Source organism: Panthera onca, chromosome D3 (genome assembly GCF_046562875.1).
Source record: "Panthera onca isolate mPanOnc1 chromosome D3, mPanOnc1 haplotype 2, whole genome shotgun sequence".
Classification (NCBI taxonomy): Eukaryota; Metazoa; Chordata; class Mammalia; order Carnivora; family Felidae; genus Panthera; species Panthera onca.
This window is the reverse complement of record NC_138350.1, coordinates 82024583-82043587: the sequence shown is the minus strand read 5'-3', so window position 1 is coordinate 82043587 and position 19005 is coordinate 82024583. Positions and strand designations below refer to the sequence as shown.

The 19005-nt window shown below is 39.1% G+C and overlaps 1 protein-coding gene across 1 annotated transcript in view; it reads right to left on the bottom strand.

Moving 5' to 3' along the window:
- CDH7 (cadherin 7) overlaps positions 1–19005 on the bottom strand; it is a 108809-nt gene that overhangs the window by 55065 nt on the left and 34739 nt on the right. Inside the window, exons 2-3 of the mRNA XM_060614051.3 lie at positions 10157–10451; positions 6317–6436 (exon numbers count right to left, since the gene is read on the bottom strand). Coding sequence (XP_060470034.1) covers positions 6317–6436; positions 10157–10451 — 415 coding nt within the window. The remainder of the gene's footprint in view (positions 1–6316; positions 6437–10156; positions 10452–19005) is intronic.

Genomic DNA, 19005 nt, shown 5'->3' with positions numbered 1-19005 from the left:
CACCCTTAAGGCTTCAGATGTATGAGAAATTGATTCCAGGGTTTCATGGTACTCAATGGAGAAACTTGACAGAATAATCATTGTTGCACTGAACTGGTTGTTTTATATTAATAACTATTTAATTATTGCATAGGTATGTTAGGCAATAATACTTAATTATGGGGTGGAATTTAGTTTAATCATGTATAGGTAAATATACAAATTATATGTGTGTTATATACCTAACATACTTAGTACATGTACACAAAGGTGATATCAACAAAAAACCTATTTAAAAATGATCTATATAGACCTTGAAACTCACAATATGAGGTCATCTTTAAGATGTCTTGCAGCTTCATCTTTTCCCACAGACTGTCTTACTAATCCACGTAGGACCATAGCTTGAAAGATGTCTAATGTATTTTATTAAACAGAATCTACCTTTTAGGGGGAAGTCAGAATTTAAATCCTCACTGATTCCGACCTGACAAAGAGAAACTCTAGTACTCTGCACTTCTCATACCAAGTTGCTTGATGGAGGACGGTTCTTTGGAAATAAAATAACTGAAAGCAGCTCTTTAAATTGGGACGGAGGTTCTTTCTTTCCTCATGGTTAGCACAAAAAGTTATATTCTCCAAATTTATAACTTTTTCAGGGCTGCCAATTTAAATAGTTTAAAGGCTGCTAATTCAACGTACACATGTAATAATGCCGCATTACATTTTATATATAATACGCGTTACATCTCATATACAGTTTGTGTTATATTTTAGCACGAAGTATAAGCCTAGGTGACACTAAACTAGGCCTGCCCTATACTTTACGATATTCTACAGTATGGTAACTGTTCTAGGCATGGGAAACAGACGAGAAAAGCTTTTCAATAGTATAGTTAAAAGTTGAGCAATTTGTTATCAGTTCCAAGATTCCAAGTTAAACAGCACTCAAACTATCTTAAGTAACCATACTTTTGTTTAGTCTGAGCACTAGATAGCAAATACACACCCCCCACACACATACACACATCAACAGCACATCCATATTTTAAGTGCTTAGATTACACTTCTTTGAGTTGGGCAGTTTTATTTTGTTTTTAAACGTTAACCACTTTCTCTTATTGGGCCCCTTTGCTACAAACACAGCAATACAAGGTCTCTTTAAGTAACTCCTTCACTGAAGTCTTTGGCTCTCTACATACTGCTTGTGTTTAATATATGACATATCCAAGAGACATGAAAATCGAAGGAAACAGTCATTTGGTTCAGTTGGTAAGTGTCTAATACATATTTTTCTTGGTGTCATCACAGTTCTATGAATATTATATATTTGTTCTTCAATACTTCTGTGAACCCCAATTCATAAAACAGTGAGCACTGATCTCAGTAATAATGAGCATAAATAATCTTTGTCTAAGCGTTCTGGGACTTAAACCTCTTCATTTTGTTTTCCTTTCTTATGTTTCTCATGTTAATCATCCTTTATTTCTAACCTTTTTTTTTTTTCTTCTAAATAAATTGAGGATTGGCCATCTTGAATACTGGAGTATTAAGTGTGTATCATTAGATGACAAAATATTAATGAGTTATGTTTAGAATCATTTCCCATTCTTTTTTTTTAATTTCTATGCATCTCTTATTTTTCCTTCTAATATCAATAGGTATAAGTGAACTTTCGTCCTCGAACCTTTATTATGTTGTGGAGAGAGCCCTTAATATCTCAACTACTCAACAAGGAGAACACTGTATCCTTTCATGGTTTTGCTTGGTGGCATTATGTTTGTAAGGAAATATAGCACTATTAAGAAAGTCTGGTATTCAAAGTTACTCACTGATTTTTCACACCTTTAATTGTTTCTTTACATGTAATCCTATAAATAGCACTTTTCTAAAGCAGAAATCATCACAACGTTTGCAGAGTAATCCAGGTAGTAAAGGTAATTTCCAAATACCTCAAATATTAAGCATATTTTTGACAAGACTGGGATAATTGGGAGAGAAATGAATTTAAATCCGGACATTCAAAATATATTTCCAGTTCGATGACTTTTGCTGGCTTTTTACTTTTAAGTAAAATTGTCTATATTTGGAAAAGAATTCTCATACATTGGATTTGATTTGCACTTTGCTATATATTAGGGACACACACATATGGCAAATTGTTCACTCTGTAACTCTGAAGTCGTAAAGGCTAGTCTTTTCTAACCAGATCCCTATAGCTCCGTGAGATTTTCATGGAAGACGATATTATTTAATTTCAATAATCAGTCATTTTAACCCCCTTATGATGAGAATATATCCTGTAGCTCTTCAAAAGAGAGATGAGCTCAGATGTTAAGCTTCCTGAAATAATCAGTTTTCTATAGATGTATCGTCTGACCCAATCACCCAGAACTTTTCATTTGTTTATAATCCATGGTCACAAAAAGTACTGGGCATAGGAAACATAAATTTATCCTCATTACTGCTGAACATCTCTCTGGCTTTTGAGTCTGGGAATAAATTTTCAGATGATTCTCTGCCTACCAGCCACTGATGATTTTTGGTTTTTTTAAAGCATATTCTTTTACCATGAAATCTTCTAAAGAATTTATATAGGTCTTAAATGTAACAGATAAGAGCCGGTTTTGAAATCGACCCCAGTTTAGAGAACCAAACAATCATTGAGGCCACGGGCGTCTGCACACTCAGGCCTTGGGCTGGTCTCAGTTGATTCGGCAACCACGTGACCCAGGTGACCCGGGGCTGCGGGGCTTCATGCGGTGCGGATCTGGGACGCATTAGATGTACCTGCTGAATCTCTTCCTATTAGTTTACACTCTTTCCTAAATTGTGCCTCTAGGCCTTGTTTATATTAGGTTGGTCTATCGATAAGCGAAGCATGTGAAACAGAACCAAAAAAGCCAGAGAAGAGCCAAGGATAGTAAACATGGAAGCTTCTGAAGCAGTAAACTTCAAATGAAGAGTCGCTGAGGAATGGACTCTTCCAACCTGTGAGAGGATGTCCTCAGCAAGCCCTGATGGGAGTGAGGGCCCTCCACACCTTGAGCCACACCACAGAATGGAACGCAGTCGAAGGCCATACTTGGGAGGCAGGCTTCATTATGACTAAATTACCTGCGTAAAATTACGACTTAACCAGTAGGCATGCGCAGTCACACCTCTCACGTTTAAGAAGAAACTCGTAAATGACAAGTGGCGTTGCCCATTTAATCCACTTTTCAGGGCCAGCCTCGTTGGCCACGTGCCCTTTGCAGCCACACAGGTCCCATGCTTGGTTTCTTGCTCTGCTGGTAACATCTTGAAATCCTATTAATTTTAGAAGACGGCGCCTGCATTTCCATTTTGAACTGCAAATTATGTAGCCAGTCCTGCCCCATATCAAATAGGCAGAAACACGGGATCTATTTGCTTGCAGGTGACAGAGTAGATGAACACCTTAGAATGACCACAAGCTTCTTAGAAGTTTGTCGCCATCATGGAGACAGGGGATGGGCATCTCTACAGTCCTTTTAATGCTGCCTTATCCTCCTCTTAGCGCCATTCCTTTTGCTTGTTAGAGCAAATTGTTAACATTGGCTTTTGCAGCTACTTGCGTTCTTGTTTTATGGATGGAGAAATGAAGGTAGAAAATACAGCTACCCTCTGGTCACATGGGTTGTGAGTAGTGCGACAGGTGAAATATGTGATTGGAGGTTTTAGCCATGCTAGGTTCATGATGTGTGGTTAACAAACGGTAGTGGGTATTGTCAATATTGGAAAAGAGAAAACTGAAGTTAAACTTATGGAAATGTACCTAATAGTGATGCTCTGTGCCTTATTTTCACAAATACTGGAGTTAGCATATTTTCAGTGTTTTTCCTATCAAACATTTTACTTTCTTCTCAAAAACTCTTCCATTTAAAGGTTTAGAAAAATCACATTATTTCTCACATAGACACAAATCAGACTGACACCGAATATGAAGACTAAATCAAACTTCATTTACAGATCTCCATGCCCTTAAGGATTGAAAACTTTCCATTTCTGTCAAAAAAAATACATTTGTGCAAATAATACACTATCCATACGAGAAATTAGCAGAGGATAAAAATTCCCAGAATCTCTCTGCACTAATGACTCTAGAAAGAGAAGTCCCAATGATTACCATAATTACAGTATGAAAAAGTCTAAACAAAATTAAACTAAATTCATCTCCTACTCTACACGATCCTTGAGATTCTGAAATTAAAATTAATTTGAAGTACTAATCATGTGATCCCACGACACAGACTATTGTCCACTTAATCAGAGGCCTTACTCCCACTGGACTTTAGAAAAAAAAACTGTTATCTTACCACAAACCTAAAATCACCGGCCAATCAAGAGTTCCCGCAAAATATTGAACCCTAGGGATTAGTGCCTGCTATTTTTGGACAGGTTATATAATGCAGAAGTGTATAATTTGTGAGCAAATTGTCAGAAACTTGTCAATGTCTTTGTAGGCTGTAAAGAGTAGATATATAAGGGAATGGGTGGGTGTGTGAATTTAGGCTTCTCAGATCTATCGTTAAATCCACCCCAAGCACATATTCCATAGTCACAGGATTCATATCACCAATCGAATACTTTTGTTTACTTCTCCATCAATACTTGCTTAATCGGAACTGCTTCTTCTCTGTTAGACTGTCCAGGTGGCTTCCACACTCTACCACCATATTGGTATGAAAGACGCAACGCGGTCTCTGTAAAAATCCTAATGGTGAGCTAGGATCGAATTTTATTTTTCTGTTCCTGCACCTTACCCCTGTCGTTCTCAGAAGACACTTACACTATGGATCCTCCACAGTGATTTGAAAATGAATCAATATCACCATTTACAAATATGGAACACAGTATGAGTAGCATTCAAATCAGCATCGAAGGTCACAGGTACTCTCCAATATTCCTAATCCTAAGCTTGGCTGTTTGAAAAATAATTTTCTTCATGATGAAGACAAAACAGTTACAACATGGAGAAATTCTGGATTTCATGGTGGTGAGGAAAATCATCGGCTCAAACCACCCATCTCCACACCTCCCCCACCCCACCAACACCCAGAGCCAGAAAAGCAGAACAGATAAACCATTATTTTCTATCCAAGATAACAGCGCTCCAAATTATGGTCTTACTTAATGTAAATTATTCCAGCTCCAGAGCAAAACAGAACACCTAGCCAACCAACCACCTATTCCACACAATCAACTCATAAAAATATGTTTCTCTTCTAAAATTAAAAAAAAAAAAAGAATCAACTTAATTTTTGATTGGGCAGCTCATCATCCAAATTGCTACATTTAAACTAATTTCCCTGATAAGCCATACAGAGAAAGACAGATACCATATGTTTTCACTCTTATGTGGATCCTGAAAAACTTAACAGGAACCCATGGGGGAGGGGAAGGGAAAAAAAAAAAAAAAGAGAGAGAGGTTAGAGTGGGAGAGAGCCAAAGCATAAGAGACTCTTAAAAACTGAGAACAAACTGAGGGTTGATGGGGGTGGGGGGGAGGGGAGGGTGGGTGATGGGTATTGAGGAGGGCACCTTTTGGGATGAGCACTGGGTGTTGTATGGAAACCAATTTGACAATAAACTCCATATATTGACAAAAATAAAAAATAAAAACATAAACTAATTTCCCTGAGTAAACCAGACTCCAGACAGATAAACAGAACCTACCTACTCCACTACCTGGCAGGGAGATTTTTGCTTGAGATTTAAATTTAACTGCCTGCGATTCCTTTGTGAATGAGTTAGAGGAGGCAAGACAAAAATAACACGTGACATAAATAATCAAGATTTTCTTCTCTTGTCAGGAGACAGCAACTACAATACTTTTTAAATATATAATACTCTGTTTAATTCTGCTAGAAATTCTGATGAATGTAATAAAATATTCTTAAAAGATGTTAATGCCACTATAAATCATCGGCTGTTTCTTACCACAGGACACCCACTGAGAAAAGCCCAGTAATAACGTAGTGTCCGTTATCAGTACCAAGTATATGGCATAAAAACAACTAACGGGGCACCCAGGTGGCTCAGTTGGTTAAGCATCCGACTTCGGTTCGGGTCATGATCTCACAGTTTGTGAATTTGAGCCCCACATCCGACCCTGTGCTGACACTTCGGACCCTGGAGCCTGCTTCGGATTCTGTGTCTCCCTCTCTCTCTCTGTCCCTCCCCGCCCCCCCCACCTCTCAAAAATAAATCAACATAAAAAATAAATAAAAGGGTTTTTTTAAAAAATCACTAATATTAATTCTATGCCAACAGATAAATGATGACATTACACGAAGAGGCACATTTCACTTTTTACCTGTCTTTGGTTCCACTGAGAAGTATGGCTGTCCTTGCAGAATGCTGTAGACCACTCGGGCACTGTTGCCATATGTAGGATCATCAGCATCCGTTGCTGTCACTTGTACCACTGAGGTCCCTACATGCCAATCCAAAAAACCAATGAATTAAAAATTTCCAAATGCCACAACACAGAAGAACCCACACACTGCTGAAGATTCTCCATTAGATTTGTTTTGAATTCTTTTTTTTTTCTTACTTCAAGCCAAATGAAAAATGGACATGTGGTTTGTAGATGACACACCCAAAACGATGATAAATGCTAATGAAGCCCTCAGAAATATTTAAGGGGTACAAAAATATGTTAGCAAAAAAGTAAGATTGATGATGCACATTACAAGTATACTCAGAACTGGATGGGACTCAAATTTTCGGCCTCTCATCCATCAGGGGCAGGTAACAAGTTTTTATCAAAAGCAATCTCTCCAAGTCTCAGTTACCATCCAGAAGGCAGTGTGACAAGTAACAGCATCTTGACACCCAAGTCGCTGAGGCGGTCTCACTGTTAGAGCCGAGGAGAGCCAGGCAGAAAAGGAAACTTCACTCACTGAATAAACAATTTCTGATGGATACACTTAACTGGATATTAGGTGGCATCTCTTCAGCTTTAGTTTTCATTGTTTCCATGAATTGATTTAAAAACAAAAGCATAAAATCAAATGCAAACCACACGCCCCAAGAAGAAAATTCGTAGCACAGCAACTTTAAAAATTGCATCAGCAGGGGTGTGTGTGTGTGTGTGTGTGTGTGTGTGTGTGATAGAATGCTTTGCGGCTTCCTCATTTTACTATATATTCACTTACTCCACATGGAAAGCACTTACTGCGATCTGTTCTTTTTATTTCCATTTGGAGTATAGTCTTAAAAACGTCACTCACATTTACTTAGTTTATATATTTAAGCACATGCTGTTTTATCATTTCTGTCCTATTGATGACAATGGGGCAAATCTCTTTATGTATTCTTCTAAGTTTGTTTCAAATGTTTTGAAAATATTTTTTAATCTAAAATTTCATCTTGATATATTTCTAAATAGATTTCCCTCTCTAAGCCCTTTAAAAAAGTCATTGGTGTCCATTTTGTTACAAATCTATCGTCTTTTTAACACTATGATTTTCATGAACAATCCCATTTCCTTTAAAAAAAAAAAAACAGGTGCATATTACGAAGCTATGTATATGGCACTGTTGTTTAAATTCTGATTTTTTTTTTAATTTGACAGACTTAGTTGATTGTGCCGTGAGGATGCCTGGCAGGACCAAATAGTGAATGATGTGTATTTAAAAATATTAAGAATTAAATTGAGATCATTTTAAAATGTTAGAACCAATGACCTTGATATTCTCTATTTTCTCTACACTGTACCAGCTTTACAGCAATATTTACTCTGGTAATATGCTTAAGTATTGATTTTCTAATTCTTTTGAAAGGGAAAGAGCCTAAACAAAATAAAACCATTTTGGTAAATTTGGTTGTATATGACTTTTTTTTTCTAAAATGTTCACTAAGAAACTTACTTTATATATAGACTCATATATACGCACACCCAACACACATGCACACATACTTTTAAATGATTTTAATTGTCCATGCTTATCTATGCTCTTCTGGAGAAGATGAACTATCCTAAGGACTTATTAGCAGGTTTTCAATCTAAAATTAGCATCCATTGAAAACCACACCCATGAATATTAAACAATGAATGCTTGTGCTGTATATATGCAAGTATTTGGTTAGAATTAAACACTTTGATAAACTACAGCTCACGATGGATCCACATAACATATTTAATGTAGCTATCTACTGTTCTTAGTTTAAATTCTGATATTATTTTAGTGGTCCCAATTAATGTCAATTAAATCCAGAAGACACTAAAAATCATTTCCTAAAAGGCCCTGAACCTGTTGGAGTCAAAGAGCTAAAATAACTTGCATGTGCGCACAATAATCATGCTGTCTGATATAAGAGTGGTACCACTGAAATCAAAACTACAGTGCATTATTTAGCCTCTAAAAGAAAAAAGTTCACATTACTCCAGTTTGCGTGGCTACAGTCTATGTAGCAAAGGAAAACCTTAGCAAGCCAACAAAGAAAGCCCAACATGTCAACATGAAAATTATAGAGTTGAACCGAACTGCTTAAACACGCCTCAAAGCTTCCTGTTTTTCCAAACATTAGTGCTTTGGAGAGGACAATGCGCCTTCTCTTTTCTCTAAAACCTCCAAAATCTTGTTGTGGCTGCTGTTGTCCTAGTTGTTTGTGCGGTCAAGCAACGGCAAGAAGTACTCCGAAGACGTGGGCAGTACTGAGAAAGTATCAACATGCCTGTTTGGTTAAAGAAGTTCCTCCATGCAAGCTGACTATGGTGAGATCCTGCCGTCGTAGTTCAGAATATTTCCTGACCATGAACATGGTATTCCTCTGGCTCATTTTCAGTTTCTATTTCTTTAGCAGCTAGAGCAATGGTGCCCCAAATAATTTTCCCTTTCCATCTGCTAGACACAGAAATTTAGGGGCACTAAATTGTGATTCTCCTCAAGGGCACACATAATACACATCTTTTCCACTACCATGGTAGACATGTTGACTGACGCTGGAATGAATAAAGTGGCCTTTATTTAATAAAACAAATCACAATGGGTAAAATTTTTACATGTTAAAATACAAGGCCAATTACTACTTTAAATGCATGTCTTGTTTCAAAACTGAAAATGACAGGAAATAAATACCTAACTCAACTGGTCTATTTAAGCTCCCATCTTTTTTTTTTTTTTTTTTTTTATTGTTTTACGAGATCATCTAAAATTACATACCGGCTAAAAAAATATTCCAAAGGTATCTGAATAAATAGTTTAAAACTGAAATTATATCATCTGATGTAAGTAAAGTACATACCAATAGTACTTTACTTTCTACGTTTCCAGTAATGGGGCAATGTGAAAAGGCCTTCGAATAGAATAGACTTCATGACTCTCTTATATATCTCAAACGGAGTATCGCTTTACCATTATGATCAATTCAGCATAAATTTTCATACATTTAAGTTTCTGGAGAAATTACAAAAAAAATTAGTGGTGGCATATGGAGGGGCATTTTTGAGTTCAAGCACACTCTACAAGCAAGTAGACCAGCTGACCTAAACGTTAGATGGCCTGCCTGATACCTCGGCCACAGAAGCATTCTCAGAAGAGTGAATCATTAATATTAATCAGGAGAAAGAAGAGATTATCGCAGGGCAAAGTCTGGAAGCATATTCTTTTTTAACTTCTTAGGTGTAATTTTAATCTTTTTTAAAGTTAAATATTACATTTGAAAGGAAAAGGCAAGGCTTGAATAATTTACTGAAGATTTTGAGATCTCTGTGTGAAACGAAAAACTTGCCTAATTTTCCAAATAAAATAATGACTTGAATAATTAGATGTAGGCACTGGCTATTAACACATCTCAGTCTTCCCCCTCACCCTCCCTGGCAACTGCTATACCAATACTAATGTGATTTTTTTTTTCAGTACCTACAATCATTTGATTTTTCTTTCATTTTTTTCATGCTTATCTATTTTTCATAGAGACACAGAGCATGAGCAGGGGAGGGGCAGAGAGAGAGGGAGACACAGAATCCGAAGCACGCTCCAGGCTCAGAGCTGTCAGCAAAGAGCCCAACATGGGGCTCGAACTCATGAACTGTGAGATCGTGACCTGAGTCGAAGTCAGGCGCTTACCCGACTGAGCCGCCCAATGGTATGATTTTAATACAAACTCCCTAAGACCAGACACTGAAGACCAGCATGCCTTGACTTACCCACAGGCGACATTTCAGGAACTCCTGCAGTGTATGGGCCATCCAAGAACTTGGGCTCGTTGTCATTGATGTCCTGAATCTTGATGACAAACTCGGACTCGGGCTCCACGGGCTTGTTGGTGAGCCTGTCCAGCGCCTGGGCTCGCAGCGTATAGTAGGCCTGCTCCTCTCGGTCCAGCCTCTTGGTGGCATGGATATCCCCCGTGTTCTCATCAATAATGAAAATGGAACTTGCCCCTTCGCCTGACAAGATGTATTTGATGGAACCATCTCCTTTATCAACATCAGAGTGAAGCTGGTGAAAAATTCATGTGAGATGAGATTAACTTACAAGAGCGTCAGCGATATGGAGATAGGTAAAAATAATTCTTATGTCAGGCAGCAGTACATGAAATTTTATTGTTCTTGGAAAGATAAGCTGATGCTTATTGTGCACAGCAGAAAGGCTATTAGAATGCGTCAGCTTGCACTTGTGAGCAAGACAATTTCATTTCTTCCTGTAAACAGTCTCATTTCCAAAGGTATTTTTTTTTCCTAGAATTCCCAAAGTTAGGAACTTGTGGTGGTGTTAATTTTTATTTGATCTGTCCTTGCCAGTTTTGGCCATCTTCTTTGAACAGAGCATTCAGTAAACATGTATAATCGGTTGATTTGATCTTATTCCAAGCAAAGGGACTTGCTACAGAACACTTGTAAATTTCGATCTAATAAAATATGTAATCTGCTTAGAAATCCCCACATTCTTTAAGGGTTCCCTTCCCTCCCACCCCCTTTCATGATTAACAAGTATGGATGGATGTCCAGCCACTAAATCCGCCTCCAAATCCTGTTCTATATTTGAAAATGTGAAGCCGAAAAAAAAAATTACACTGCTCTCTGAAGTAGGAATGTTAAATCAGTATGTGCCTGAGACTTGAGCTCAAACCTTTCTTGAAATACCAAGAACTGCATTAGATTTGCATGATTAACCCCGGCATCAGCAGCACGGCCAGCACCTACTAATTTGCATTTCATATCCGGAACTGTCCCCACTGTATGTCAGAACATTATGTTGAACAGAAGAACCTTAGGAAACTCAGACATAATTACACATTTTCCTGAACTTCATAACCCGCAACACACAGGACCCAATCTGTCATCTCCACAATCTTTCATCCCCTAGAACCGCTATCATCTGGACTTCGATTAATATGAATGCAAACAGCCAATTTACCAAATAACGAGGCTTCTCACTGCCGCCCAGAACTGTGTTTGCACCCTTTCAAAAATGTAAGATGCGGGAAACTACTTAGGGAAGTGTGCCCGTGGTACGTTTCCTTACTGCCGCGGTAGGTGCCAAAGGTATCGCTTTTTTGCACCACTGTCTCTGTAAGCGATTCTTCCATCTACCACATTGTGACAGCTGTGTTTATACTCTGCTTCAGAACACGCAAATAGCTGATTCACCTTTTAGTTTCTGTAATTTATATCGGGACTCACTCATACAAAAAAATTAATTACTGGCGCCAAGTTACAGTTTAGCCCTGCTCAGTGCGGAATTATCTGGCGGGTCACTGTACCGCACGTGTACCCACCATATGGAAAGGCTGCATTCTTGAAATACGGGGGATTGCTTAATTTTCTGAAGTCATCCTCAGGGCTACTATTCCATCTCTCTCTCTCTCTCTCTCTCTCTCTCTCTCTCTCTCTCTCTCTCAGGAAAGCTGGGAATCACAGTAGTTTGAAAGTTTGAATTACGGAGCGCATCCTAGGGGTCGAGCACTCTTCTTAATGTTCTCTACCTGGGAACTCATTTCACGCTCACATCAAATGGATTCACTCTCCCTGGTAACGGATAAGGACACTGAGATCAAGAAAGGCTTAGTGGCTCGCCTGAGGTCACATGGTGATACTGCGACCAGGATCATGACATCGGGGGAGGGGGTTTGGAGGGGGGCTGCTGGAAGGCTCAACCTCCACTTTAGGCAACAAGACCCTGCATCCAGAGAGGAGCCGCTGTCCCGTGGGGTGGACATATCAAAAGCTGCAGCCAAAGGACAAGTCAGAGAAAGAGGGGTGCATGCAACCCCCACCCTGATCACCCCCAAGTCTTAAAGAAGTTGAGCGCTTCTGGTGGTTTCCGTCAACGCACTCTGTAACTCGGCAGAAGGCTCCTTCCTTGGCATTGTGGAACAGCAAAACGCTCCACCACCCTCAGTAACACAGACCAAAAAACTGGAGTCCCGAGACAAGCGCTGATGATGGATTGAAAACAGGTGGTTTTAAGCTGCTGACACCTCAGCGACCCCCACAGCTCCACGCACTTCTCCCGGCTACTTTTTTATCCCCTCCTCACCGCATCCCTGCCTCCAAGGATTAGAAGAGTCTATACGCTCCCACTGACCTTGGTGTGAAACAACAGAGGATGATCCAATGACCACAGAGACCCTCAAGGGATAGACAGGTCGTGTCTTTAATCAAAGGCTTGCCATGTCTCTAAGTCTCATTAGGGACTACCATATATAGAAGAACCAGCCCTTACGATTCATTTAACTGATTCCTGTCAACTAGTTGCTGTTTCCAGGGCATGGGGGTACGATGCTCCTGTGGTAAGGGAGAGAAGGTGCATTCCTTTTCAATACATAACACACATTAAATCCTGAGCTGATGGTCAACCGACAGCATTAAGAACTTAAAGGAAAAAATGATTCCTATCGCTGGTTTCTCTAATCATTAGAGGATCAGATGTCTACACCCCCGCCCCGCCCACAATTATTACCACCATCACACACACACACACACACACACACACACACACACCTCTCTCTGGAGCATCACTACGCTTGTAATCACTGCCAGAATTCACAAGCAGAAAATTGCTTCAAGTGTCCTCGCAAGGTTCGTGTAAGCATCTGTAGTTACAAGTGGGTGACCAACTTTGAAATGTTAAGACGGCTACCCGATTATCAGATGCATTCAGACATTTAATCTGTGAAACACTGTGCGCTAATACTAATCTTAAGAGGTGGACTGAAACCCACGCTATTAGGGAAAAACTACTATTCTCCTCTACTAAAAAGACAAAAAACAAACAAAAACAAAGAAACCACACAAAACCTCAGCAAAGAAAAACTTGCAAGTGCAGAATGACTTAATGGCATGCTTAGGTAAAACATGCCCGTGTGCAACGCACATGCACGCACGCACACACATACACACACACACACACAGGTACACGTGATCTTTGTGAATGACTATTACAGACTAAAGAAGCACTATTCTCCATAGCAAAAACCTCTGTGCAGAAAAATAAATAGATAAGCATTCCATGGTCCCACCATATGGCAATGGAATTAACAATAAATGAAAACCACGCTCAAAAACAAATATTTGTTCTCATATTTTGGGCAGAGTAGAACTTCACAATGTTACGTCTATTTCATTTTCAAATACCCTTGTAAACATGATCTTGTGATTCATCTAAACAATAACAACAACACCTTGATTCATTAATCACCACACAAAGCTCACCTTTAGTGCATGGATTCCTAAATCCCTTTAAAAATATTTGTTGTGACTCCGAAGTAGATGTTTACATTAATATTTTTTTTTTCCAAATAAACACAGTGAGGAGCACACACCTCTTGGCTGGGTCTACCTCATGGTAAGGCAAAAGAATCAGTAGAGAAGGAGGTACAATCATTATGGGTTTTCTCTATGTCATTATGTCAGCACTGTGTATGGTAACAATGTGAGAACATATCACACCGTACTGGATCCTTTATAAGCCACACATGCCTGAAAATCAAAGCACCCACGACATGCACCCTAAAATGTAATAGATTTAATAATCCATTATGGTTCCATCATTCCCTTGACAGAATACCTACCCACTACCTCCAATAGAGCAACTCTTTCTTCTCAGTCTTCAGAACAATAATCTTAATTTGGAATCTTAAACTCTTTCACTAGTTACAAAACTCTTCAGTTACTCTCCATTTTCTGTGTGTCAGAAATTATCTCCCTAAAATTCATATTGAATTATATCACACCCCTCATCAAATACTTTTAATGGCTCTCCATGGTCTAGGGATTTACCCCAAACTCTAAGCATGGTGCTCCATGTAGCTATATGCTATCTCTTTAGTCTCTCTTTTGCATCACATCTCAGAAGGCACTCCATGTTTCAGGCATGTCGGACGAGGACCACACCGGCTATGCAGAGCAGGCAGCACGATCCTTTTCAACACAAATCCTTCATCATCTTGCCTCCAACTGACCTCCATCAACTGACCTCCAACTCAGCTTAATGCAAAATCCCCTTTACTGAAGTCTTAAAAATCTTCCTATCTTTTCCCCATGGCCTGCTGTTTGCATTTCTGTGGTAGAATGCATTTAATTCTGCTTTATATTGAAAATCTGGTTTAGTTGTTCTCATATCCAACCTTTGATTTATAAACTCCTCAAGAGCCAGGTTCTTTTTTAATACCAAATCCACATTCTCAATAAACAGTTCATTGTATTAAATGGAGTCAATTCATAATCCACTTTGTAAAAGAGCAGTGCTTGTTTTTCCTCAATTTCTATCCTTTTAAGTTTTAATAGCATTAGGCAGAAAGAAAAACTAAACAAAAACATCCTGTATCTCTGGACTGTTCTCCCTAATCCTCTGAACTGCCTAGATTGAGCTCAGATACCTCATCTTGTATGCCCATGGTAACATTTGGCACATTATTTTGTACTTGCAAATTTACACATTTGTGTTCCCCAGGAGACAGAACCCTGTAGGGCCAGTCACACTTTCTTATTCCTGTTTCCCAAGTCTTACACAGTAGTACATACACACACACACACACAAACACACACGTGCTGGTAGAGGGTTTTACAGACCTTTGGATCCCTTTGGATGGAAGAATCTTAATGTCCTTAACCTTTATATACACCATTTAGTTTTTAATTTAAGATTATAAAGACCAAAACTAAAAATAGATCAATGCCCTGCAGTTTTGACAAATTTCTTATATCTATTTAATCAAAGAGGGCCTGATACGAACTATCTGGTTGTAGAACTGTCAACCTATCTGCTTAAAGAAGAGTCTTAATATGGTGCATAAATCTCAATTCAGCAAAGGCGAAGGGAAAAAAAATCAATATGTTGGTCAACTTTTCCTCTCTCTATGAACAGCTTAAATTCTGCTTGTTTTTTGATCTAATGATCTTGCCTTTTAGTCACCTCCTTTGCAAAATGGAAGCAAAAAACACCTGTACTTGGAGTTCACTGAACAATTGTGACAACTATTGGAGAGGCTAGAGTAGAACACATATAGAAGTAGAACTATTGGAGAGGTTCTAGTATCAGGATTATGCTTTGTAAGGTAACAAATTTTCACATGAAAAAAAATTGTCAATCTAGACAGAAGATGAAACTATTTGGAAAAGAGATCATGTTTATCATGAAAGCTTTGACACTAAAAAATAAAACTAAAGTCAACAAATGTCTCTGTGACCCTCACTGACCTATGTGTGATGAGGATGGAAATAATTATAGTTGATATTCAATGTTCCTTGTAACAAACATTTGAATGAGCGCAAAATGTATTATTACAACAATATAAAAGTTCATACTACACCTGTACACAAAAATAGAGCAATGATGGAGGAGCAGCAAGTTGATCACAATCTATGGATGATTTATATTGAATATTAGTAAAGGATTTCTAAGGTGAACTTCCCAGCATTGGTTTACTGATGATAGATTCCTAGATTTGTTTTTAAGTTTAAAAATACATTACATATTGATAGGACTCACATGATTCACTAAACTTTTCAAGGTTGAAGTCGTAAGTATAGAGGACAGATTGAAACAATGACCGATGGAAATAAAGCCTCTTGAATATACATATTCCATGTGAGTTTTCTTTTCTCGTTATGCTTTTTAATAGATATTTTCCACATGCCACTGGATACCGTGTAATTACCAGGTTGTTGAAGAAATATTATAGAGGAAAACAAGTGTATGAGCCATTTCTTTCTGGTTGAAGTATTTCCAATTTATACGTATCATTGTGGTCCAGGGTAACGGAACACAATTTACTTGTGAAGCATCTTTTGATGAAGATGCACGGTTTATAAAGTAAAGGTATTAATTACAGCACATCGAGTAATAGAGGAAAGGGATGCAATCCCGGAAGTGCTTAGCGAAGGTTAAAATTGTCACACACACAAAAAAAAATCTTTTTTTTTTTTTTTTTTTTTTTAGCCAACTATAAGTAAAAAGGAAGACCTATTCAGATTTTTTTTTTCCCCCTTGGAAAAAGTCTACACTAATTCAGTGGCAATGAACATTCCTGGGGTCTTAGTTCACTTACTTAGTAGCTGAAAGGGACAACTGTTAGGTGTCCATTGCCAAGGAGCCAGAAGTATGGCCACTGAATCTCCACTCTGCCCCTTATGTGATCCCTTGACCACTCCCAAATCACAGTTTATTCATCTGTTATAGACCAGCATCCATAATGGTACAGTTGGCCTTGCACGTTGAAATGAGGATAAAATGAAGTAATGCACTTGGGCGTATTCTGTAAAATGTAACTTTCTCTCCCTATCTGCAAATCCACACAGAACGGGTACAATAGAACTAGCTGCATCCCCTAAGGCGGCGGAGGCGGGTGGGGGGGGGGGTGGGGGGGGGAATCTTCCTTTTCTTTGCAAAGGTTCTACATTTACCCCTAGGGCGTGGTTACTGAGAACTTCACATTAAGGGCTGCATCTTTTTCATCCGGGACCCAACGATACCAACTCAGAAAAGTGTTTTCTATCCCACACAGCTACATGCGCCTCCCTAAAGAGATCTCCACAGCGTTCATCTCATCCTCTCTCCGATTGCTGTCTCCAGGCCACATCCAGAACTTTCAAACAACTTAGGAAATCTGCCTTGAGTCAAATTGTTACTGATCAAAACTCCTCCTGATCAAAACGGCTCCTCTTCCAAGGTAATTGTGAGCACATCATGTTCTTTGCTTCGGGGCTCCCCCGTAGTACTTTACTCACTGAGTTCTAAACTCCAAGTAGTCAACCAGAAGCAGATAAAAAGCAAACCCCTGGAAACGTTAAGCTTTTTGCTCAAGAGGATAATTTTCAATCTTGCTTTTTAAATGGGGCTGGTTGAGCAGAAAATGTCACAGGAAGCTAAAGCAGTGCTACTCAACACGGGGTCCAAGGACTGGGTGCCATCTGTCCAAGTCGAGGCAAGTACAGAAAATGAGTAGAAGAGCTTAGCAATTTCCAGAGTTGTTTTACAGAGCAATCTAATGTCTGCTAAGCCCAACAGTAACGGAAAAATGAGGGCTGAGTTTTATATCTAAATAATTCATTTTTAACACAGTTACAAAATTATTAGGGGGTTACAACAGAGCATGTTCTGTGTTCTTCAAAAAACACTAAACTTGCAAATAACAAAAACTTGGCCCTTCCCTCTGGATCAGTTGAGAAGCACCGGGTCAGTGGATAACGCCTATGTGAAAGCTCTTTTGAATGCTTCTAGGCAATAAACCATCAGTCCAGAACTCTCTTCCTGTCCTCACATGAGCAAAACCCGAGGATGCTAGCCCCCAGGGAGGGACAGGGCAATTGCCGGAGGCCAGCCTGAAGACTTGCACAGATGTTTTGCACATGGCATCTTGGAGAAGGCATTCGTGTACAAGCTGCGGCGGGCAACGGCACGTGTTTGCCAAGTATTTCCTGAAGTCCTCTGAGGGGTATTGCCTTGTGCCTTCAAAAGTATGAAACGATAACAGTTAATAGAAATATAATTCTGGAGTCTCCATTTGGGGAAGAAAGCTTTGACGCTCGTGTAATCTAAAAAGAGAATACTCCACACTATCGTATCAACTCTGACACAAGCATAGTATAGGTCCAATGTGACCTGATGGAGGCCAGTATGTGGAGAAAGATCCAGAGAAACAGAATTTCAGAGATAACATGAGCGTAGGAGGGTGAACAGAGGAAAGGAGCTAGTCCAAGAAGAGAACAGCCAGTAAGTAGTCATTCAACATGCACTTATTAGTAAGACCTTAGTAAGGAGGGCTGATGGTTAAACTTTATACCCACAGTAAGAATGTACATTACTTGTAATTTGTGATATCTACTTGGTACACTTGTTTTCAAATATTCTGAGTATTTAATGTTCGTCTAGTGACTCTTTTCTGGCATCTTTATAAAGTCACAAGTATCCCTTTAGCTGTTATTAAAAGCACCGCGTACCGCGTGAGAAGTAGCATTTCAGCTGTTACGCACGAACTAAAGGGATACAATCGACATGGTCCTCGTGCCTAAGCTGAATTGTCCTGGAAAAACAGAGACTGAATCCAGTCTGTTTCTGTCTTCCTCTAGAAACTCCACCTATATTAAACATGTATCACAAATGAGTCCCGGGTATCTCCTATGGGCCAGGTGTGTGCGTGTGTCTGAATGAAGACAAGATGGCCCAGGGGAGCCTAGAGTGTAGAGCCAACAGTGGCCTGTTTTCATGAGCTCAAGGAGAGAAAGGCTGTCAATGCAGCAGGCATGGGACCAGGTCGAACAAACAATCGCATTTCTGCATTGAAAAAGCACACACAGAATGCCAAGAAATCATGTGGCAGGAAAATCAAACGGAGTTCAGAGGTTCAGGGAAGTGTTCTTTAAAGAAATGATATTTGAGACAAGATGACGACTACTAAGAAATAGTCTGATGATGAAGGGCAGAGCTTGATTTCCAGAAAGGCACTTGACTCATGATGGAATAAATTTCTTTTTAGGAATAGTCACACAGTAATACACAGGATCCATTAATTTATAATAGAGGATAGTTTTGGCATGTGATACGCGGAAAG